Genomic DNA, 24,833 nt, shown 5'->3' on the forward strand with positions numbered 1-24,833 from the left:
AGACGTCCTGGACTTGAATGTAGACTCCCACAACTGAGTTTCAGTTTTTCATCTGTAAAGCGAGGACAACAGCAATATTATGTTTAAGACAGTCCCAGCAGTTTTATCAAAAGGAAATACAATGGCCCAGAAGCCCAGGGACTATGACTATCTTCTTTACCACTGAATACCAGCGGCCAGCACAGAGCTTGGAAGGTCAATGCTGCTGCTGCTGCTGCTACGTCGCTTCAGTTGTGTCCGACTCTGTGTGACCCCATAGACGGCGGCCCACCAGGCTCCTCTGTCCCTGGGATTCTCCAGGCAAGAATACTGGAGTGCGTTGCCATTTCCTTCTTCGTGGAAAGTCAATAAATATTTTTAAATAACTGGGGGCGGGGGGCGGGGGGCAGGGGAGGAGGGAGGAGGAGTCCCAACAACGTAGTAGTACTTAAGGCAGAGGACTGCCACTCTCTTTGGTAGGGACAAAACCACGTTATACGGAGCACTTGAAGCAACCGAGGACACTGAGCTGAATTAGATCAGGGTCAGGAAAGACTGGTTGGGGGGATGTCATTCTCATATTTTTTGCCATTCTGGGAAAGTGTAACTTTCTCACAGCCTCACTGGGGAAAGTAAGGACGAGGAGATAGCAATAAGAAATGAACTTGGCTCTTTATGGAAAGGTCTTCCCTGGCAGCTCTGGTAAAGGATCCGCCTGCAATGCAGGAGACCCCGGTTCGACTCCTGGGTTGGGAAGATCCCCTGGAGAAGGGAAAGAATACCGACTCCAGTAATCTGGCCTTGAGAATGCCATGGACAGAGGAGCCTGGCAGGCTACGGTCCGTGGGGCCGTAGAGTCGGACACGACTGAGCTACTAACAGTTTATGGAAAAGGATACGCAGCCCTACTAGGTACCGTGAAACTAGTAGTGTGACTTTCCCGGATGCGCAAATAAAGCGCGATCACCAGACGGAGACGCAGAAGCAAGAATTGTACCATAACGCTTTAGATTGGGGATTCTTTTGATTAGTGAGAGTTTGGCGGGAGAGGAGGAGGCCGTACAAAGGAAGTGATGTAAGGTGTCACTCACTTGACGCGGGTGGGATTACACGGTCTGAGATCGTGAAGTATCAAGACGTATCATCTTGATTGGTAATTTCCTTGAGACATCGTCCTATCTCAGTGGTTCTCAGCCTTACTTTCGCTTGCGCAGTTTATTTTGCCCTTTTCAATGATGGCCGCCGGGGCTTCTGGCCCTCACGGGATCAGAGTGCGAGTTTTCAGGAGCTTGGCCCGAGAAGACAGGAAAAGGCGTAGATTCGTGAGCATTGATTGGCTGAAGCTCGAAGCATTCTTGTTGCTGATTGGCTCTGTCCTTCGCGGGAAGGAGTTTGTGGCGCCAGCGAAAAGTAGATACTGCGCAGCGAGAGCGGCAGGGGTCTTGAAGCGGTTCGGCGAACCCTCCAGCGAGAACCTTCTGGAACTCTCTCCTGAGGGAATCGTGTCGAAGATGTGGAATAGTATGATGAGTGGGGCGCGTGATGAGAATCGCAGGAAAGATTTAGCAAGGAGCGGGGTGGGCGAGGCCTGTGGCGGCGAGGGTTTGGGAGGAGCAGGGGACTGGCTGAGGGGGCGTGTGGGCCGGGGGTGGTGGGATGGGGCGGGGGACGGTTAGGAAGACGCTGCGAGTGGTTAGAGCGAAGTCTAGGGTGGGGGTCCGGTGGGTTGTTCAGAGGCTTGGAGGGCAGCACAGATGTTTATACTGTTGTTGTTTAAAACCAGGTGGATTTGAAAGCTATAGCACCTCCTCTTTCGGGGGAGCCGGCGGCTACACACAGTCCCCTGGGGGCTTTGGATCTCCGACAGCTTCCCAGGCCGAAAAGAAATCCGTAGGTCGAAAGCGTACTTCGGTTTATGTTATCCTTTCCTGAAGTTCTTAACTCATCTGTGAGAGAAAATTTATGAGAGAAGAGTGTTAAACCTGAGCTGTAATTGTCAGTTATTATCGAATTTTATAATTGAATGCTGTTAGTATTGAAAAGTGATGTTTTCCCTAATTTTGCATCCACTGTTAACTTGGCTTTATTTTGAAATTTACCAGTAGAACTCATGAGTCAGTCTTGTGGGAAAAAACTTGTTTGTTTAGCCTAGTTTGCATTCTTCATGTACTGAAAGTCAGTTTTCAATGAAATTTAATGAGGTGCCCTGAAAAGTGAAAGTTGATCAGTCGTGTCCGACTTCTTGCGACTCCATGGAGTATACAGTCCTTGGAATTCTCTAGGCCAGAATACTAGAGTGGGTAACCTTTCCCTTCTCCAGGGGACCTTCCCAACCCAGGAATCGAACCCAAGTCTCCACATTGCAGGCAGATTCTTTACCAGCTGAGCCTCTAGGGAAGCCGCAATGAGGTGCTTCCCTGATAGCTCAGTTGGTAAAGAATCTGCCTGCAATGCAGGAGACCCGGTTTGATTCCTGGGTCCGAAGATCCGCTAGAGAAGGGATAGGCTACCTACTCCAGTGTTCTTGGGTTTCCCTGGTGGGTCAGCTGGTAAAGAATCCGCCTGCCATGTGGGAGACCTGGGTTCGATCTCTGGGTTGGGAAGATCCCCTGGAGAAGGGAAAGGCTACCCACTCCAGTATTCTGGCCTGGAGAATTCTATGGACTGTATAGTTCATGGACTATAGTCCATGGGGTTTCAAAGAGTTGGACGAATGAGGTGCTCTAATGCAGTGGAAAGAGCTTGGTCTTTGAAGTCTAGTGGATACATTACATGTTGAACTGTTGCTCTGCCACTCCTTGTAGAGTATCATAGGACAAATTTCTTAAAATTGGGAGTCTGTTTTGCACCTGCTAAATGGGATTAATAATACATACTTTACGAAGTTGGTGTGAGACTTAATACTATAATAATGTAATTACGCCTATCCCAGAATTGCTTTCAATAAATGGTCCCACAGAGTATTACTGAAAACAACTTGAGTTTTGGAGCCAGAATACACAGTGTCCAGAATCAACTTTGCCTTTTAACTGTTGGTGTGAGTTTAGTGAAGCAACTTACATCCTTAGTTTTGGTGACCCTTGATTTTTCTCATCAGATAATAGTACTAGTACTATTCATGTCACAGAGTGGTTCTGAGACTTGATAAATAAAATAATGTATAGGAAAGTGATCTGTAAAAACCTACCCAAATGCTTATTATTCACTCTTTCAGAAATAAGTTTGCATTTAATAGGTGCTGTTGATTTCATCTTTTTAAAAATACAGAATTTGGTGTTAAGATTCAGTATTAGTCGGTTCTATATTTTTTGTCCAGGTTTGATAAGGTTTTACCTGAGCTGTTGATTCACAGGTATATATCAGTAGGAAAGAATTCATTGATAATTCCCATACATTTGGGCATTGCTTTATATTTTTCATATGATTATATAATCCTGTAAGAGACTTATTATTTACTCCATTGTACAACATAGGCTCAAGGTGATTCAGGGACACCTGAACTCGCATAGCTAGTAAGACTGCACATATGATGCTGCACAAATCCAAAATCTGGTGAGCAACTTCTATTATATCTTTCTTTTTCCTACGAAGACCAGAGGGAATTCCAAGTCCTCTAAATTTGTCGTCTTTGAGGCTGTAAAGGAAAAAATAAAAGATAGACCATTAGTTCTCATCTTTTCTTCTTAAGCTTAATATTTTTCTTCATTTCCAGCTGTTAGAATTTTTATCTCAGAATCTCCACCTGACTGGGGCTGTATATTAAGACCACTTCTCAGAGAAGTGATGGTTGTAACCTGGAGTCTCAAACCCAGGTCTTTTATGTTTAAATCCAGTGCCTTTTCCATAGTAAATTAAGTTAACATTCTATCTAAAACATTTCCTATTGATTATAAACCTGTTACGTTTGATCAATTCATGTGAAATTTCCAAAATTGATCATGTTTTGCCTTTTAAAATGGTGGGGTATTTTTGTTTTTTGGATTTTTTTACAGATTCATAGTCAACTAAAAAATAAATTTTTTTTTTCCCCAAAATTAAACATGCTTGTGCTTGCACTCTCTCTGAGACTCTTTGGAACAAACCAGGAACTATTTGTGATCGTTCCTGGCACATAATAGGTGTTCGTTAAAACACAAGAGGGCTTCCCAGGTGGTTCAGATGGTGAAAAATCTGCCTGCAATGCAGGGGACCAGGGTTGGGAAGATCCCCCGGAGGAAAGAATGACTACCCACTCCAGTATTCTTGCCTGGAGAATTCCATGGACTGAGAAGTCTGGTGGGCTACAGTCTGTGGGGTCGCAGAGTCGGACACGACTGACTGACTGACTAACAAAACACAAGAATCCTCTATGATTTGAGGTGAATTTGAAGGTTTACTGCTGCTGCTGCTAAGTCACTTCAGTCATGTCCAACTTGGTGTGACCCATAGACGGCAGCCCACCAGGCTCCCCCATCCTTGGGATTCTCCAGGCAAGAACACCGGAGTGGGTTGCCATTTCCTTCTCCAATGCATGAAAGTGTAAAGTGAAAGTGAAATCGCTCAGTTGTGTCCGACTCTTAGTGACCCCAGGGACTGCAGCCTTCCAGGCTCCTCCGTCCATGGGATTTTCCAGGCAAGAGTACTGGAGTGGGGTGCCATTGCCTTCTCCAGAAAGTATTACCAACACCTCAGTAATTACCCATATATAACATTTTTACCTGAGGAATAATAATTTTTATTGAATGCATATGACTATATATAGAGATTGATATTAGCAGTTTTATATACAGTATATGTTTTGTTAACAGCTCCACAGGTTGATATCCTCATTTTACAGAATAGGTGGCAGTGTGTCGAGGGCTGTGGAGCAGAGGTTTGAACACAGGTTTATAGGACTGTCTGGCTCCAAAGCCATGTTCTTGCTGCTCTTACCATAGTGGCTCTTAGTTTTCTTATGCTGAAGATACAGTGAAAATCTCAAGTGTGATAGATGAAAACAGAACCTCAACAGATTTTAAATGTATAAGCAGTAATATAGCATATAAGTTCATTTACCAATACCATAAAATTGGAAAACATAGTTGGTTCCTTTACATCCTTATTAAAAGCTATTGCAGATAGAAAGAGTGAGGAATAATAGCTGGCCTAATAATTGCTAATATTTCTTGAGTGTTTATAGTGTGCCAGATAGTCTATGTACTTCACCATATAATTACTTCTCATAATGATTTTTAGTGATTTTATCATTCCTTGTTTTATAGATGAGGAAACAGAGGTGAACAGATGAGTAGAGAAATGTGATCAAGGGCACAGTACTGAGTGGTGGAGCTATAATCTTTACCCTCAAGCTTGGCTGCCACCTTGTGTGACATATGTGCTGGTAGTTGGCTGGGCTTACTTTCTCCTATCCTGGCAGTACTCACCATTCAAAATTATGCTTCAGTAAGGTGAAATATTGCTAGTATCATGTATCTTCAGAGATAAGCTTTGACTTCTAAATCAGTTTTACATATAGAACAGTTACTGGTTTACACCTTACTGATTTCCAACAGGAAGAACCCTCATCTTTAATGCGCCATGCTTTTTCTGTCTTGTACATAGTTCTTCCTAAGAGTCTATGAAAGTGCATATTTGCTCTCAGTCTATAGTGAGTGTTCCTTACCCACTGTTTTTTCACCATCAAAATTTTTGTGCTTCAAGGTCCAGCCTAAATGCTCCCTCTTCTTGAAATTTCCAATAAATTTTTCTGAGATTCCACATAGAGTTTCTCATTCTGTAGTGTACAAAGATCAAGATTGTTGCTTACATTTGTACCTCCCCTAAGTTAGGAGTATGTTGAGGGCAAATCCTATTCCATTATACTCATCTTTATGTCCTCTGACCAGTGGTAGGCAAAATAAGAGTTTACACTGTTGTTAGGTTGCTTCCGGATGTGAGTTGGGTGTCTGTCCTCTTCTGCCCATTGCCTCCTGTCTCTTTCCTTTAGGATGTCCAGTGTGACCAAGCCTTTATCCCATTTTCCCCATACTCGTGTTTGATTGTCAGAACATCTGTCTTAAAGCTATATGTCTAAATTTTTGTTATTTATCATGAGACTTAGAACAACTCCAGAGTTCTTTCTCTGCTGACCATTTCTCAGACCCCTTCCAATACCCATCTCATCAGTGATGAAAACCCAGCTCCAGCTTGCCTTCATCCTAAAGCTGGAGTTTCTTCTTAAAAGTCTATTCCAGAAGCAGGTCCTTACACTGTCCACAATCTGGCCTACTCATTTTGGTGATCCCTAGTGCAGCACAGACTTATCCATTCATCAGGAACTTTGGAGTCAGACAAACCTGGGTTTGAAGTCTGAAGTATGGCATTTGTTAACTATATAATCTTGGTTTTTACCTGTATGAAGTAGAGATAGGATCATATTGAAGATTCAGTGTTATATGTATAGCGCTTGACACATAGCAGGTGCTAAATGAACAGTGGTTAATTATTTTCTTGATTGAATTTATGCATACTTTTTTTTCAGAGAGCTCGAGCTCAGCACATTGTACCCTGTACCATATCTCAGCTGCTTTCGGCTACTCTGGTTGATGAAGTATTCAGAATTGGAAATGTTGAGATTTCACAGGTATGGAAGAGTGCAAGAGTCACTTAACATGAAGAATGAAATAAAACTAACATCATTTAAAAATATATAAATGTTACTTTGGTTTCCAAGAAAACTAAACTTTTTTCCCTTCTGGTCTAGGTCACTATTGTGGGGATTATCAGAAATGCAGAGAAGGCTGCAACCAACATTGTTTACAAGATAGATGACATGACAGCTGCACCCATGGATGTTCGCCAGTGGGTTGACACAGATGTAAGTAGTTGTTTTGGAATCCGGGTGGGGTTACTTTGGGACTTTGGAGATGTCGAACTTGTTTAGTTTTACTTTTTAAAGGTGGGTCTTATTATAAAAATAAAATATAAGCAAGACGTCAAACACAGAAACCCTAACATGAAAGGCCAGTACATTTTATTTCATAAAAATTTAGAATCTTTGAAACTTCCCCAAATACTATAAACAAAGTTAAAGGGCAAGTGACAGGACATACTAGAATATAAACTTTGTGAGTACAAAGATTTTTTTATGTTGGCATCATATCCCCAGCACCTAGAATAATGCCAGTTACATAGTGGGCCCTGAGTAAATATTATTCAAGTGAGTGGGGACATATTTTACAATATATTACAAACATTTTAAATTTTTAATTAAAGTTCTTACAAAGGAAAAAGCACTGCACCTTAGGAAAACAAGGAAAGAAATGCACAAGTAATTCATAATAGGTGAAATACAAATTGCAACAATTAGAAAAGCAGGTTTACTAAACATTAAGATACCATTTTTAACTTATTAAATTGACAAAGGAAAAAAACAAAGAATAACAACATCTACTTCTGTTGAGAGCAGGAGGCACTTAATTTGGGGAATGGTTTGTCAGTGTTTGGGAAAGTGGATACCATCCTACCTTGATGTTATGAGTATAACCTTTCTCAAAAGCCGATGATCAAGATCACCCATCACAGAAATGTTGATCTAGCAGTCCACTGCTGGAAATTTACATTAAGAAGATAAAGATGTGTGCAAAGATTCAGTTGTAAGATTGTTGATCATCACATTATTTATCATAGTGGAAAACTAAAAGGAATCTCAATGTTAGCAATAGGATATTATTAATTAAACCATGGTATAAAACACTGCAAATGATGAAGAGATGTATGTATTGTCACAAAGAAGTGTTTACCATAAATGTTGAGAGGAAAAGAGGTTGTTAAAGATAGTATGTGTGATGTGGCCCCATTTTTGCAAAGCACCATGTATATGAGTATATGTATAAACGTGGAGAAAATAGACCGAAAGAAAATATATGCTTGTTCCCTTTTATTTTTTAGTTGGGCAGAAGGTGTCTTGGTTTTTGTATTTTCTGCACTGTGCAGCTTTTGGGATCTTAGTTCCCTGACCAGAAATCAAGCTGTGCCTCCTGTAGAAGCATGGAGTCCTAACCACTGGACCTCCAGGAAATTCCCAGCTTCTTCATTTTTTAATGTTTTTAAAGTGCATTCATTTTAGAAAATTTGGATAATACTTTGTATGCTATTTTCATTTCAAAACCCACAGTCATCTGTGAAGAGTTAACTTGATAGTTATGTGTTCTTTATTTTTTGCACCTCAGAAAAATATAGGAGAATTTATTGAACAGTTATAATTGGAATGCCAATTGGAACAGTTATAATTGGAATTCTGAACTAGACTGCTTGATTCCAGGTAGGCAAAGAATGTAACCACACAGTCCCTGCCATCAAGTGGGGAGGTAATTACTAGAGATGCCTAATACTACATACTCATGCAAAATGTATGGTGCTTGCTTTTATAATAAGTGAGCATTTAAAGATTACCTGAAATCCCACATCTCCAAGATGATTACTGTTACAGTACATTTTGATAAATACCCTTTTAGACATTTCTCTCTGCATATTTGTACATTTAATGAGAAGGATGCCTACAGTTTTACATAAAGGATAATATGATATGCAACTGCTTCATAATCTGCCCTTTTCACTCAGAACTCTCCCATTTCTTGTGACCACCTGTTGTATTATAAGGATACGTCATCCCTTGCTTCTAGACCCAATCAGGGAACATTTGGCTTATTTCCATCATTTTTTATTACAGAATATGCCCCAGTGAGTGTCTGTGTGTACATCTCTTCATGATTATGAGATAATCTCTTTAAGATGAATTAAACTACACTTTCTGGAGGAAATATACATTTTAAAATACTTTCTTTTTTGGTTGTTCTTCCACTTATGATTTTACATTTTTTTTATTTAATTAGTGCATGAGAACGTCCAGTTAGTTCCCCACACCCTAACAGTAGTTTTTATGAGTCTAAGTTTTTGGATGATAGTTTAAAAAATACAATCTTGTCATTGAGAATGTTATTTTTTTATATGTAATTTGGTTCTAGTGAGATTGAATTTTTTTTTAACTATATTTAAACAAGACTGGGAGCTGACAGTGGCTCAGATCACGAACTCCTTATTGCCATATTGAGACTTAAATTGAAGAAAGTAGGGAAAACCATTAGGCCATTCAGGTATGATCTAAATCAAATCCGTTATGATTATACAGTGGAAGTGACAAATAGATTCAAGGGATTAGATGTGATAGAGTGCCTGAAAATCTCTGGATGGAGGTTCATGACATCGTACAGGAGGCGATGATCAAAACCATCCCCAAGAAGAAGAAATGCAAAAGGTAAAATGGTTATCTGGGGAGGCTATTTGTAAGAATAGCTGAGAAAAGAGATTCAAAAGGCAAAGGAGAAAAGGAAAGATACCCATCTGAATGCAGAGTTCCAAAGAATAGCAAGGAGAGATTAGAAAGCCTTTCTAAGTGAACAATACAAAGAAATAAAGGAAAACAACAGAATGGGAAAGACTAGAGATCTCTTCAAGAAAATTAGAGATACCAAGATGGGCAAATAGAGATGCAAAGATGGGCACAATAAAGGAAGGAAACAGTATGGACCTAACAGAAGCAGACGATATTAATCAGAGATGGCAAGAATACACAGAAGAACTACACAAAAAAGATCCTAATGACCCAGATAACCACAATAATACGATCACCCACCTAGAGCCAGACATCCTGGAATGCAAAGTCAAGTGGGCCTTAAGAAGCATCCCTACTAACAAAGCTTGTGGAGGTGATGGAATTCCAGCTGAGCTGTTTCAAATCCTAAAAGACGATGCTGTGAAAGTGCTGCACTCATGTGCCAGCAAATTTGGAAAACTCAGCCACAGAACTGGAAAAGGTCAGTTTTCATTCCAGTCCCAAAGAAGGACAATGCCAAATTGAACTCAGACTACTGCACAGTTGCATTCATCTCACACGCTAGCAAAGTAATGCTCAACATTCTTCAAGCTTGGCTTCAAGAGTACGTGAACTGAAAACTCCCAGGTGTTCAAGCTGGTTTTAGAAAAGGCAGAGGAACCAGATACCAAATTGCCAACATCCATTGGATCATAGAAAAAACAAGAGAATTACAGAAAAACATCTACTTATGTTTCATTGACTGTGCTAAAGTCTCTGACTGTGTGGATCACAACAAACTGGAAAATTCCTAGAGAGGTGGGAATACCAGACCACCTTACCTGCCTCCTGCACAACCTGTGTGCAGGTCAAGAAGCAACAGTTAGAACCGGACATGGAGCAGAGGACTGGTTCCAAATTGGGAAAGGAGTATGTCAAGGCTGTATACTGTCACCCTGCGTGTTTATATGCCAAGTACATCATGAGAAATGCTGAGTGGGATGAAGCACAAGGTGGAATCAAGATTGCTGGGAGAAATATCAATAACCTTATATATGCAGATGACACCACACCTATGGCAGAAAGCGAAGAAGAAGAACTAAAGAGCCTCTTGATGAAGGTGAAAGAGGAGAGTGAAAAAGCTGGCTTAAAACTCAACATTCAGAAAACTTAAGACCATGGCATCTGGTCTCATCACTTCATGGCAAATAGATGGGGAAACAGTGGACACATGAGAGACTTTTATTTTCTTGGGCTGCAAAATCACTGCAGATGGTGACTGCAGCCTTGAAATTAAAAGACTCTGACAAATGAGTCTATGACAAATGTAGACAGCGAATTAAAAAACAGAGACATTACTTTTGCTGGCAAAGGTCCGTCTAGTCAAGGCTGTTTTTTCCAGTAGTCATGTATGGATGTGCGAGTTGGACCATAAACAAAGCTGAGTGTCAAAGAATTGATGCTTTTGAACTGTGTTGGGGAAGACTCTTGAGAGTCTCTTGGATGGCAAGGAGATCAAACCAGTTGATCCTAAAGGATATCAACCCTGAATAATCATTGGAAAGACTGATGCTAAAATTGAAACTCCAGTATTTTGGCTACCTGATGGGAAGAGCCAACTCAGTAGAAAAGACCCTGATGCTGGGAAAGATTGAGGCAGGAGGAGAAGGAGACGACAGAGGACAAGATGGTTGGATGGCATCACCAACTCAATGGACATTAGTTTGAGCAAACTGTGAGAAATAGTGAAGGATAGGGAGTCCTGGTGTGCTGCAGTCCGTGGGGTCGCCAAGAGTTGGACACGTCTGAACAACAACAAAATGTTAATTTGTGGGAAGAGTTTTTAGTTGTCTAAGTGCTTTGATTCCCTAGGAGTGTTTATTTTTGTTTGTAAGAACCTGAAAAGTAGTAATCTCTTATCATATTATTTCTCTAGTTTGTCTATTGACTTTAAAAAGCTTTTCCTTGTTTCAGATTATTGTTTTTTAATTGTTGGTGTTTCCTTTTATAATTTCTATGGTTTCTTTTCATATTTCTATATATGATTAAGCCTTTTTATAAATTTTGGTAAAAGGAAAGAAGTATAGATCCAGCTTCACTTTTTCCAAGTGGTTTTAAAATGTTCTTTGTCTTTTAATTTTGTGGCTGCAGTCACCATCCATAGTGATTTTGGCGCCCAAGAAAATAAAATCTGCCACTCTTCCATGTTTTCCCTTTCTTTGCCAGGAAGTGATGGGAGGGTTTGTTTGACTAGTCCTTCATAACCCAGAATCCCTGTGATGCAGATGTCTTTGGATGAGGCTTACTTGTGTCTGTCTCTCTCTGGAAGCTTGGGTGATCCAAAATGTCACTTAGCTAGTGTGAGTGAACCTGGCCAACAGAGCAGCAACCATATCAGAAGGGGATTTTATCATTCTCTACTGTCTTTGTGTCCACATTCTACTGGGTGGAGTCTATACTCTTGGATGTTCACATATTGAGGGTTCTGGGAAGTCTCCAGTTATCTCCTGCCTCTTGAAGTCAATCACACAGACAGGCACCTTCACTGCCCCATCCTACCCCTCCACCCCCCAGCAGAGTTCCCTCATATCTTTGCTAACGCCTCCTGCCTGCTCAGCTTCCAACATAACTCAGTCAGCCATACTCTCTGCTGGATTCTCTGCTGACAATCCAGCTTTGTTTGTGCTCTCTTTAGATGGGCTCCAGGGAAGAGCTTCTGTTTCTCAGTGCTTTCTCAAGATATGCACTCATCTTAGAACTTTTCTCCCCACTTCTTGAAAGATTAACCCTATTGTTTCAGGGGATAGGAAACAATGAGGATAACTGGGGATAGGAGACAATGAGGATAACTAACTGGGAAATATCAGCTTAGGTCCTGCACAGATCCAATACTTTCAAAACACTCAGCACTCTCAGGGGAAAAATCTCAGCCCTGTGATTCCCACAATCAACCCTGGCCTCTGTCTCAGTATCAAAGCAGAGGTGGATCTACTGTAAAGCAAATGAAGCTCTGAGATCCACTGACTCCTCTTGCACTCACTCCTCCAGGCTTTTGAAAGGCCCTAGCAATGGGATCATATAGCCATATATTTTTGTAAAATTGGCAATATATATATATGTGTGTGTGTGTATATCAGTTTATATGGTACATGGGGAAACAGTGGAAACAGTGTCAGACTATATTTTTCTGGGCTCCAAAATCACTGCAGATGGTGACTGCAGCCATGAAATTGAAGGACGCTTGCTCCTTGGAAGGAAAGTTATGACCAACCTAGATAGCGTATTCAAAAGCAGAGACATTACTTTGCCAACAAAGGTTCATCTAGTCAAGGCTATGGTTCTTCCTGTGATCATGTATGGATGTGAGAGTTGGATTGTGAAGAAGGCTGAGGGCCGAAGAATTGATGCTTTTGAACTGTGGTGTTGGAGAAGACTCTTGAAAAAAAAAAAGAAAAAAAAAAAATGTTCTTTGTGGGAATACAGAGTTTTATCTGTGGTATAGATTCAGGTATATAAAGTAATAGAATGAAATGCAAATAGTTGATAACCTCCAGGTGATGGGAGTTGGAATGCTTTTTATTTTTAAACATCCAGATTTTCTTTTCTAGCTTTTTATTGTTGTTATTCTAGCAACATTCTCTAAGTGGGCCTCCCAGATGGCGCTAGCGGTAAAGAACTCGCCTGCTGCTGCTAAGTCGCCTCAGTTGTGTCCAACTCTGTGCGACCCCGTACACGGCAGCCCACCAGGCTCTGCTGTCTCTGGGATTTTCCAGGCAAGAACACGAGTGGGTTGCCATTTCCTTCTCCAGTGCATGAAAGTAAAAAGTGAAAGTGAAGTCGCTCAGTCATGTCCAATTCTTCGCGACCCCATGGACTGTAACCTACCAGGCTCCTCCGTCCATGGGATTTTCCAGACAAGAGTACTGGAGTGGGTTGCCATTGCCTTCTCCAGGAGACATAAGAGACGTGGGTTTGATCCCTGGGTGGGGAAGATCCCCTCAGGAGGGCATGGCAACCCACTCCAGTATTCTTGCCTGGAGGATCCTGTGGACAGACAAGCCTGGTGGGCATAGTCCATAGGGTCACAAGGAATTGGACACAGTTGAAGTAGTTTAGCAGACACACATGCGTTCTATAAGCAGAAAATAATTTTGAGTCAGCTTATACGTTTTTCTTATAAATAATAGGTACATAGTCTAGAAAACCCACAAAGAAATATTAAAATCATTTATAATTATCCCAGTTAACTTTTGTTAATATTTTGACATGTATGTTTCCCCTCATGGGATATAAGCTTTTTTCCATGAGTCACAAATGATATTCACAGACAGTAAATAGAATTCTCCATTTATCCTTTGTAGTAGTGTGAAGTATCCCATTATATGAATGTATACTTTTTGTTGAATATTTAGGTTGCTTTAAATGTTTTAGTAGTATTCAAAACTATGCTGAGATGACTACTCTTAAAGCTAAATCTTTTTTTTTTTAAAGCTAAATCTTGATTACATGTTCTCAGTAATTTTCTTAAATTTCTAAAAGTAGAGTTGCTGTATTGAGAAGTATGTCTACCAGAAAGTTGTGTGCCTAAGAGCACTGCATGAAAGTGCCATAATTGTTTGCTGGTTTGTTGTGTTTTTTTTTTTTTTGATATGCATGATGTAGAACTTAGAACTGGAACTTACTTTTAGAGAGATTATCTTAATTCCTGATTTTATTTTTTAAAATATTAAATTATAAAAGGCAGGGAAAACTAGTTAGTGCTACATTAGGATCCTTTAGCTCTTACTTTGTAACTTTCTCTACATAAATTAGAAATTTTAAAGAGGCTTTCACCAACATCACTAAAACCTAAGTGTGTGTTTGTATTTTTTCTGTTAGGATGCCAGCAGTGAAAACACTGTGGTCCCTCCAGAAACATATGTGAAAGTGGCTGGTCATCTGAGATCTTTCCAGGTAAAGTCAGAAAAAAACAAGAACAGTTAAAATGTATTTGCATGAAGCAGTTTCTGGAGTCATGCCTACATTTGGGATACTGAAGACTTAACTAAGTCTCTATGTTTAATGGGAATTATATTGAAGTTATTTTGTTATTTTCTTCTTCAAAAGGAAATAATGAGTTTTTTCAGTTTAAAATAGGAAGTAGAGAAAGAACAAGATCTCAGCCTACAGTTGCCAGCTATGGCATTTATTAGATGTGGAAGGGCAAACACTGGATTTAGAGACTAGACTGTTTAACCTTGGGAAAATCATTGAACATCTCTGAGCTAGTTTTGTTTTTTGACTATATTTCATTGACTATATTTGAATTAATTTTGAGTTGAAATTTTTCAATATATAGCACATTTTCCTCGTTTAATAAAATACTCTAACCAAGAAAAGAGCCAGTTGACTTGAATGTACTTATCCTTTGTTCACATTTTTCTGTTTATTTTAATAGAACAAGAAAAGCCTGGTAGCCTTTAAGATCATTCCCCTGGAGGATATGAATGAGTTTACCACACACATTCTGGAAGTAGTCAATGCACACATGATGCTGAGCAAGTCGAACAGCCAGGTGAGCAGTTTCACTCTCTTCGTTTTTTTTCTCTTTCCTGGAGGAACTCCTTCTGTGCTCAGGCTTTGATTTCCTAAACATTTTGCAGATCGAGCCAGAAGACAGGCATCATTCAATCCTCAAAAAATCTTCTCCGTGAGCTTTGTCATGTTACTTTATTCCAGATGAAACACTCATATTCCTCTCATAATACCTCTCCACTGTCTTGAATGGCTGAGGCCCAGACAGACTTCAAGTGTAGACTCATCATTATAGGCTGAGCTTTACTTCAGGATTTTCAGTCCATATTCAGAGAAAAATCCCAACTAAGACAGCATTTTGCTGCTTCCCTTTCAAGCTATTGGCTAAATGAGAAAATTTATTCACCATTATTTTGTCCTGAGATTATACTTCTTGTTTCATGTGCTTCTTGTTTCTCAACATCTTTTTCTATATGAATTCTAATGAATTTAGTTTGACAAGTCCATCTAGGACCACACAAAAGGTTTGTTGATCTGAGTATTAGAATGCCCTTAGATGATTCTGGTAGCAAGGTGGAGGACTGGTTACAGTAGGAGGGACTGGAAAACTGATTTGCTTTTGCATCCTGTTCTTTGCCAAGCACTTTGCTAAGCACTGAGGATACAAAGAGAAATTCATTCAATTTATTGAGCATAGCGTATGCAAATCATTATTCAAGGTCCTAGGAATACAGCAGTGAACAAGATGGATAAAGTATCTGCACTCAAACTTACATTCTTGAGAAAGATGAATCATAAACAAGAAAATAAATATTGTTATAGATACTCTAGTGGAGGTGATAGAATTCCAGTTGAGCTGTTTCAAATCCTAAAAGATGATGCTGTGAAAGTGCTGCACTCAATATGCCAGCAAATCTGGAAAACTCAGCAGTGGCCACAGGACTGGAAAAGGGCAGTTTTCATTCCAATCCCAAAGAAAGGCAATGTCAAAGAATACTCAAACTACCGCGCAATTGCACACATCTCACATGCTAGTAAAGTAATACTCAAAATTGTCCAAGCCAGGCTTCAGCAATATATGAACCGTGAACTTCCTGATGTTCAAGCTGGTTTTAGAAAAGGCAGAGGAACCAGAGATCAAATTGCCAACATCCTCTGCATCATCAAAAAAAAGCAAGAGAGTTCCAGAAAAACATCTATTTCTGCTTTATTGACTATGCCAAAGCCTTTGACTGTGTGCATCACAATAAACTGTGGAAAATTCTGAAAGAGATGGGAATACCAGACCACCTGACTTGCCTCTTGAGAAACCCCTATGCAGGTCAGGAAGCAACAGTTAGAACTGGACATGGAACAACAGACTGGTTCCAGATAGGAAAAGGAGTACGTCAAGGCTGTATATTGTCATCCTGCTTATTTGACTTATATGCAGAGTACATCATGAGAAACGCTGGACTGGAGGAAGCACAAGCTGAAATCAAGATTGCCAGGAGAAATATCAATAACCTCAGATATGCAGATGACACCACCCTTATGGCAGAAAGTGAAGAGGAACTAAAAAGGCTCTTGATGAAAGTGAAAGTGGAGAGTGAAAAAGTTGGCTTAAGCTCAACATTCAGAAAACTAAGATCATGGCATCTGGTCCCATCACTTCATGGCAGATAGATGTGGAAACAGTGGCTGACTTTATTTTTCTGGGCTCCAAAATCACTGCAGATGGCGATTGCAGCCATGACATTAAAAGACGCTTGCTCCTTGGAAAGTTATGGCCAACCTAGACAGCATGTTAAAAAGCAGGGACATTACTTTGCCAACAAAGGTCCGTCTAGTCAAGGCTGTGGTTTTTCCAGTAATCATGTATGGATGCGAAAGTTGGACTATGAAGAAAGCTAAATGCCGAAGAATTGATGCTTTTGAACTGTGGTGTTGGAGAAGACTCTTGAGAGTCCCTTGGACTACAAGGAGATCAAACCAGTCAATCCTAAAGGAGATCAGCCCTGGGTGTTCATTGGAAGAAGTGATGTTTAAGCTGAAACTCCAATACTTTGGCCACCTCATGTGAAGAGTTGACTCATTGGAAAAGACCCTGATGCTGGGAAAGATTGAGGGCAGGAGGAGAAGGGCACGACAGAGGATGAGATGATTGGATGGCATCACCGACACAATGGATATGGGTTTGGGTGGACTCTGGATGTTGGTGATGGACAGGGAGGCCTGGCATGCTGCAGTTCATGGGGTCGCAAAGAGTCGGACACAACTGAGTGGCTGAACTGAACTGAACTGATACACTCTGCAGTAAAGCAGAGTAGGACAGGACAGTGATGAAGAAAAATGTATGGTATAATTTTAGATGAGAAAAGAACATTTGAAGCTAAGGAAATAAAAAATGAGAAGCCACAGTATTGGAACAAGCTTGGCATATCTGAGAACATTAAAAAGCCACACTGTCTGGAGTGAAGCAAATGACAGGAAGATGGTAGAGGGATGTAGACAAGGAAGCGGGACCCAGAGGAGGTAGGGCTTCATAGGCTGTAGTAAGAATTACTTTCTTCTGATAGTAAACTTTTAGAAGATTTTGACTAGGGAGTGATGGGGTGTGATTTACCATTGCAAAAGCTCATTTGAGCTCTTGTATGGAGAGAGATTGAGGCTCCAGCAATAGCAACAGTAATTTGGGGGAATGGTAGCAGCAACTGGGAGAAGAGGTTGGATTCTAACCTATTTTGAAGGTAGAGCCGCAGAACCTATTGATAGTTTAGAAACAGGATCTAAAGAAAAGGGAGGGTTCAGATATAACTCCTAGGTTTGGGACTTGAGTAACTAGATGAAGCTAGCAGGTTTTGGGGATAAAATCCAGAATTCTGTTTTGGATTTAACAAATGTGACGTGCCAGTTAGACACCCAAATGGAGACCGGAGTGGAAGGTTGACTGTATAAGGCTGGGACTCGAGGGAGGGATCAGGGCTAGAGGAAGCACTTTAGGAGTCATTGTGTGGATGGTATTTAAAACTTCAAATGAGATGGGATAACTAATGAGTTATTAGAGACCTGAGCTCTGGACACTAACCTTTAGGAGTGTGGAGGCACAGGAGCCAGAGAAAGTCCAAGAAGTTGTCAGCTAGACAGGAGGAAAATTGGGGAATGTGATTCCATAGGATATTCTGAAAAGTATTTTAAGGAAGGGATGGAGTTCAACTGGAGAATGCTGCCCAGAAGTCAAGTAAGATGATGAGAGGGGTCTGTTGAATTTGGAAACGTGGATCTTCAAAAGAGTGGCTTTAGTAACGGTTAGGGGGAACATGGGTTAGAAAGAATGGGATTGGATAGAAAGATTAGGGTGTTTATTTTATGACTGTGCTTCATAACATATGTATGTATGTTATGTATGTATAACATAAAATATGTATCATATTTTATGTGTGATACATAAAGTATATCAAATGTTCTATGATAAAAATGGTTTAAAGTTAGAATAGGTGGAAGTTGTGAGCATAGACAATTACATTGAGGAGTAAATAAAATAATCCTTTCTCTCAATGAGTTGCCTCAAGCATTGCAGGGGCGGGGGGGTTCAGATCACTTAAGCAGTGGAACCAGCAATGAGTGGCAAGTGCAGTATACATGGAAGCACAGAGAGGAGTTGCCCATCCTGACCCAGACATCAAGAAAGGCCTGCTGGAGGAGATGATGCCTAAACCTAGTCGTAAAATGGGAGGTAGGGGGGATATCTGAAGCAGGTCATATAAGCAGAGGTGTCCAGGGAAGAAAAAGCGTTCAGGTCAGTATTATCATAACATGAGATTTCTGTTTTCCCAGAAAGCAGTGTGAAGGCATCTAGCTTGAAAACAAGAGGATCATGACTGATTTTTTTGTCTATTTTTTTATGACCTCAAAGCATTGGCATTTAATGGATAAATGTTGAAGGAATGCGTCTCCTGCCTGGATGGGAGTTCCCCTGATGAGCTTCCACAATGCTCTTTTACTTGTAATGAGTACTTAACATATTTGATCTTTTGTCATCTTTATTCAGTTCAATAAACATTGACTGAGCACCTGCTGCCCACTGGGCACTGCAGAGCTGAAGGGAAGTGACAAACCGAGATGGCTGCTGAGAGAGGGAATGGGGCGAGTGCTGTGAGACCAGAAACAGTACAACTAACCTGGCCTTGGGAGGGTGTCAGGGACAGCTTCTTGAAGGCAGTGGCAATTAAGTTGGGCTTTGAAGGATAAGAAGAGTGTTTCCCACGCAAATGACAAGAGGAGCATTCCAGACATGGAATAAAGTGTCAGAGGCATGTGTGAATGGCCAGAAGTCTCTGTGTTAAAAGCTAGTGGTCAAGAATTAAAAAAAAAAAAAAGAAAGACTCTGATGTCTAATTGTGGTAGGTCTTGAATGTCAGGAGTTTTCATATTATTTTCACAGGCAGGGGGAGCCAGCTGAAAACGTTTAGGTGGAGGAGAGACGTGATCAGAAATTATTACTCGGAGCAGTAAAGAGGGTTGATTGACGTAGGAGAGACTTGCAGCTGAGACACTAGTCAGGAGACTGGGGGTGATGAGGATTGACTGGAACTGTTGAAGATCATATTAATAGGCTGTGGGCAGACTATGGGAGATGAGTGACGAGGCACAGATGGCTGACTTCTGCAGGACTGGGCTTGGGCTTACTAACTGAGATGGAATGCGTAGCAGAGTAGGCCAGTTTGGGGAGGAAAGTAGTGAACTTTATTTTGAAGTGCATGGGACATCTAAGTGGTGGTCTTCAGCTGATGGTTGGGGACAAGGATTTGTGGTCTCGAAGGAAGTCTGGGATGAAATCCTGGGGGAACTATCAGCCTTTTGAAAGAGAGGTAGACAAGGAGACTGAGAGGAGATACTGAGAAGGCAGAGTTCAAGAGTTAAGTGGACAGCTAGGAGAACATGGTGCTAGGAAGCCCAGGGATAGGTCCCTTTCGAGAGGAGTGTGGTCAGCAGTGTCTGCTTCTGAGAGTCAATTGTTACGAGGGACTGAAAGGGATTACTGGTTGTGTTGGTTGAAAAGCATTGATGATTTGGTGAGAACAGTTTCAGGGGTATATTTGGGGAGAATCCAAATAGGGGAGAAGTGAAAATAGTATAGTCTATTGTTTTTTAGAAGTTTGGTTAAAAAAAAAGAAGTGGGTGATGAGAATTGCGTCTCCTTTTCTCTCCTTGTAATGCTTAATGGCTAGCTGATGCTTGGTAAGTGCTTGCATGATTTAGCACCAAAGATAGATAGCACTGTAGCAGAACTCATTAATTTTCTTTGTGCTCTTTTTCCTCTGGTTCCTCTCACATTGCAAAGAAAAGGGGAAGCCAGGAAGTACCTTTCTTTCTGTTTGATATGATATATATATTTCAGAGAATGACTTTATCTTATGAAATACTCATTAGATAATAGCTATCCTTTCCAGTCTAAGCAGTTGTTATTTGGAAAATTCTGCTTAGGACATTACCTGGCGATGCAGTGGTTAGGATTCAGTACTTTCACTGCCATGGCCTGGATTCAGTCTCTGGTTGGAGAACTAAGATCCCATAAGCCATATGTTGTGGTCAGAAAAACAAAAAAAAATTTGCTTAAATTGTTTTTTGTAAACTACTTATTAAGCTATTTAAAAGAGTTAAGAACTATGTTTAAATTGGTGAACTTCTTAATTCAGCCTTCAGCAGGGAGAGCACCTATCAGCAATCCAGGAATGGGTGAAGCTGGGAACTTCGGTGGGAATAACTTCATACCAGCAAATGGCCTCACTGTGGCCCAGAACCAGGTAAACATTGGAGTGGCTCCAAATTTTGCAAGACACAGAGCTGTAAATTGTTACTTTCTTAATGGTGCTAAGTATCTGACTCATTTCTTTCTTACAAAGAGATTCTCACTTGATAGGGGAACTGATTCATAGTAGTTACTGAAATCCTTCTGATTTGAATCTTCAGGTGCTGAATTTGATCAAGGCTTGCCCAAGACCTGAAGGATTGAACTTTCAGGATCTCAAGAACCAACTCCAACACATGTCCGTAGCCTCAATCAAGTGAGTATTTGGTTTCTGTGAGCTAGGGTTCCAGAATTATACCCATTTTACCTCACCAAGGTTTCCTTTAATGAGAAGTGAGTTTAAAAAAAGAACAACTGTTGACTGATAAGAGGGAAGTTGTTCAGTCATGGAAAAATAGAAAAAGGACTCATAAAGATGGTGCTGCCTGTCACTTCCCTCATTCATTGTTTCATTCAACAAATAGTAAGTCCAGTTACGTGTGAAGTATGTAATTTTGAGCGAAAATTGACATGATACCTCTTGCGGAATTTAGTCTGGAGGAATGAGATCCTGACTCCTGGTCCTCAGGTGTACAGTCTCATTGGTGTTACTGTCCCAGATGTGGAGAGTGTGCCACACGCTATCTGGACCTAAAGCCGTTAGACAGTCCTTCTAGCATCATTGTCCTGATAACCTGTTAGATGAGCAGCTTCCTGATTCTAATGAACTCGTATTGTGTTCAAACAAACAGAGTATTGTGTTTGTGATCACTATTACTATAAATCAGTTGAAATTTTAGATCTTGATAGAGAAAAACGCTCATGTCTCATTCCATTTCCTGTCCTATAAGATGAGGATAATAATTCCTGTCTTAAAAGTTACTGTTATGATGAGGTCCAGAATGGTGGTCACAATAGTAGGTGCTTTCTAAGTTGTTACTATTATTAAATATGATATTGACACTGACCCAGTTCAGTGCAGTTCAGTCACTCAATTGTGTCTAACTGCAACCCCATCAATTGCAGCACGCCAGGCCTCCCTGTCCATCACCAACTCCCCAAGTCTACTCAAACTCATGTCCATTGAATCAGTGTTGCCATCCAGCCATCTCATCCTCTGTCGTCCCTTCTCCTCCTGCCCTCAATCTTGCCCAGCCTTAGCGTCTTTTCCAATGAGTCAACTCTTCGCCTCAGGTGGCCAGAGTATTGGAGTTTCAGCTTCAGCATCAGTCCTTCCAATGAACACCCAGGGCTGATCTCCTTTAGGATGGACTGGTTAGATCTCCTTGCAGTCCAAGGGCCTCTCAAGAGTCTTCTCCAACACCACAGTTCAAAAGCATCAATTCTTCGGCGCTCAGCCTTCTTCACAGTCTAACTCTCACATCCATACATGACCACTGGAAAAACCATAGCCTTGACTAGAAGGACCTTTGTTGGCAAAGTAATGTCTCTGCTTTGGAATGTGCTACCTAGGTTGGTCATAACTTTCCTTCCAAGGAGTAAGCGTCTTTTAATTTTATGGCTGCAGTTACCATTTGCAGTGATTTTGGAGCCCCCAAAAGTAAAGTCTGACACTGTTTCCCCATCTATTTCCCATGAAGTGATGGGATCAGATGCCATGATCTTATTAGTTTTCTGAATGTTGAGTTTTAAGCCAACTTTTTCACTCTCCTCTTTCACTTTCATCAAGAGGCTTTTTAGTTCCTCTTCACTTTCTGCCATAAGGGTGGTGTCATCTGCATATCTGAGGTTATTGATATTTCTCCCTGAAGGCCTTAAAACCATTTCTGGAAGACCTTTTCTTTCCCTCCTGCAACTTTATTTCCCAGAGGGAAATTGGAGGGCCCATGGATGGATGAGGAGCTTTTTTTTTTTAATAGCTATTTCTACTAGGAAACATTATGTGCAAGCTAAACAACAGCTTTAGATCCTAGTTTCAGATGCTCGTTTAGACTGGTGTTTAAGTGAGGTCCTACTTTCTTTGCTCTATACAATCTGGGAGAGGGATCCAAGGCAGCCCTAAAACCATTGTCTCCATGGATTACCTCAATTTTGCAATTTAACTGATGTTTCTCCCTGCAAGAGCCTTCTCTGAGCAAACAGCTGTGAATTGGTGACTCAATGGTAAAGAATCAACCTGCCAATGCAGGAGACATACGTTTGATCCCTGGGTCAGGAACATCCCCTGGAGAAGGGCATGGCAACCCACTCCGGTATTCTTGCCTGGGAAATCCCATGAACAGAGGAGCTTGGTGGGCTACAGTCCATGGGGTCACAAAAGAGTGAGACACGACCTAGTGACTAAAACAAAAAGATAGAAAGTTGGGAAATGAGGGAAGTTTACATTTTCAGCCGTATCTAAAAGGGAGTTTCCTATCTTCTGCATTTGGGTGTTTTCTTTCTTTCTAGGCTAGCTGTGGATTTTCTAAGCAACGAGGGACACATCTATTCCACCGTGGATGATGATCATTTTAAATCCACAGACGCAGAATAACTGGATCTAATTGGGTACCCAAGATATTTTCCAGTTGGACCTTTTTTTGCAACCTCTTGTCTCCAGCTGTCCATATAATTGGCAAGTTGACTTCTAGGAAGTAGATTTCATCTATAAAAGATCTCAACTGACATCCTTTTGAAACTTATTACTACTCTTCTGTGTTTTTCATGGACTTCCCTGGTAGCTCAGACGGTAAAGTGTCTGCCTACAATGTGGGAGACCCGGGTTAGATCCCTGGGTCAGGACGATCCCCCGGAGAAGGAAATGGCAACCCACTCCAGTATTCATGCCTGGAAAATCCCATGGACCGAGGAGCCTGGTGGGCTACCATCCATGGGGTCGCAAAGAATCAGACAGGACTGAGCGACTTCTGTGTTTTTGAAGCTCAAAGGGATATGGGTCACTGAAAAGGATATAAACCAGGGCAGAATTTCTTAAAGAAGTAACAGATTAGTTAGTTACAACATCAAGATAAATGGAATTGAAACAGAGATGCTACCAAGAGAGTTGGGCAGTACTGCTTAAATAATGCTCAAGAGTTTCTACTCTTAAACTGTTTCCTCTTGAGAGAAGAGGAGCAGCCCTGGGCCCACTCCGCTCTGCCTTTTCTGTTCCCCACTTTGGTTGTGTGTTGTCACTTTCAGAATTGCACTTTTTTCACCTTGTCATAGTAGCTGCCAAAGTGTGTTTTTATAAACATGGGGTTCTAGAGCACTGGCTTCCTGGGGCAGAGGAGAGAAAGAAATGTGTGTTGTACAAAATCAGTACTTCATATGTTTAATAAAATAGTTCTATTATTGAAGTAACTTGTAAAAATGTTATTTCTTTATGCTGCAGTAATTAATACTTTATCATCTCAACCTAATTCTTAGATAAGTTAATGAGCTGTAACATGCAAATAGAAGTTCTGTAGCTGCTTTAAGTGTTTCTAAATGAGACCTACCAGCAGCTGTGTGGAGAAGGCCCCACCCCGCCGTGGTTTCTGACAGCGAACAACAATGTGGTTGCTCTATGTGCTCGCAGGATACTTCCCACCTGGGGAGCTGTGCAGATGCTTACAAGCCAGTCAGCCAGTGTGCTTATTTGCAAGCGTGTCCATTCTTGTTTCCTAAAAGAACAATGGCTAAAAACAGGTTTAAAAAAATGTATTCATTTGAATATGGAATGCATGATAGAATACTTCCATGGGTGGTGGACTTCTCTTTCTAGTTACCATGCTGATGCCCTCAAATGGGCAAGGGGACAAGAGCAGTGGTTTGGGTTTTTCTTTCTTCTTTTCATTTTGAATTTGACTTAGCAATCAAAAACTGCTTGCTCATTAACCCAGCTAGTGTTTATTCAATACCTACTGTGTCGGCTCATTTGCCAACTTCCAGGAGTATAAAGCAAGAGACTGGTGTCCCAGGTGTTGCCGACTCCACATTCCCAGTAACACAGAGTAGCTGCCCAGTGATAGAGTTCCCTGCCATCTTGGCATTGACATGATCTTACAGGAGTTCTGTAGTTCCCGAGCACCACAGAGGCCCTTGGGGCTGAGCAGAGGCGGGTCACTCCTCAGCAGAATGAAACCCCAGCCTCTAGAGCTTCTGCCTGCTCAGGCTGGGGGAACACACACTTGGATGTTTGTGGTTACCTGGGACGTCGGGAATGCAGTGTTCCCTTGGCACACTGTTGAGACAGCAGAACAGCACAGTGACCCAAGCGCTCAGAAATCCCATGTCACGGCCAAGCCATGAGTACAG

The 24,833-nt window shown here is 41.1% G+C and overlaps 1 protein-coding gene across 1 annotated transcript; it reads left to right on the forward strand.

Moving 5' to 3' along the window:
- The first annotated feature begins 1,126 nt into the window (after positions 1–1,126).
- On the forward strand, positions 1,127–23,221 carry RPA2 (replication protein A2). Its single transcript, XM_061391463.1, has 9 exons — positions 1,127–1,500; positions 1,763–1,869; positions 6,479–6,580; positions 6,701–6,814; positions 14,189–14,263; positions 14,748–14,864; positions 20,503–20,610; positions 20,777–20,871; positions 23,004–23,221. Exons 1-9 carry the CDS (start codon positions 1,212–1,214, stop codon positions 23,086–23,088), a joined length of 1,092 nt encoding a protein of 363 aa, XP_061247447.1. The 5' UTR covers positions 1,127–1,211; the 3' UTR covers positions 23,089–23,221.
- Positions 23,222–24,833: the final 1,612 nt, after the last annotated feature.

Source organism: Bos javanicus, chromosome 2 (genome assembly GCF_032452875.1).
Source record: "Bos javanicus breed banteng chromosome 2, ARS-OSU_banteng_1.0, whole genome shotgun sequence".
Classification (NCBI taxonomy): domain Eukaryota; kingdom Metazoa; phylum Chordata; class Mammalia; order Artiodactyla; family Bovidae; genus Bos; species Bos javanicus.

What these genes read in the sequence shown, in the direction of transcription:
- RPA2 (XM_061391463.1), top strand. Translation starts at nt 1,212, where the DNA reads ATGATGGCCGCCGGGGCTTCTGGCCCTCACGGGATCAGAGTGCGAGTT. An exon ending in CCCAGGCCGAAAAGAAATCC is followed by an intron (nt 1,870 to 6,478) that starts GTAGGTCGAAAG and finishes CTTTTTTTTCAG; the next exon opens with AGAGCTCGAGCTCAGCACAT. An exon ending in TCACTGTGGCCCAGAACCAG is followed by an intron (nt 20,611 to 20,776) that starts GTAAACATTGGA and finishes TTGAATCTTCAG; the next exon opens with GTGCTGAATTTGATCAAGGC.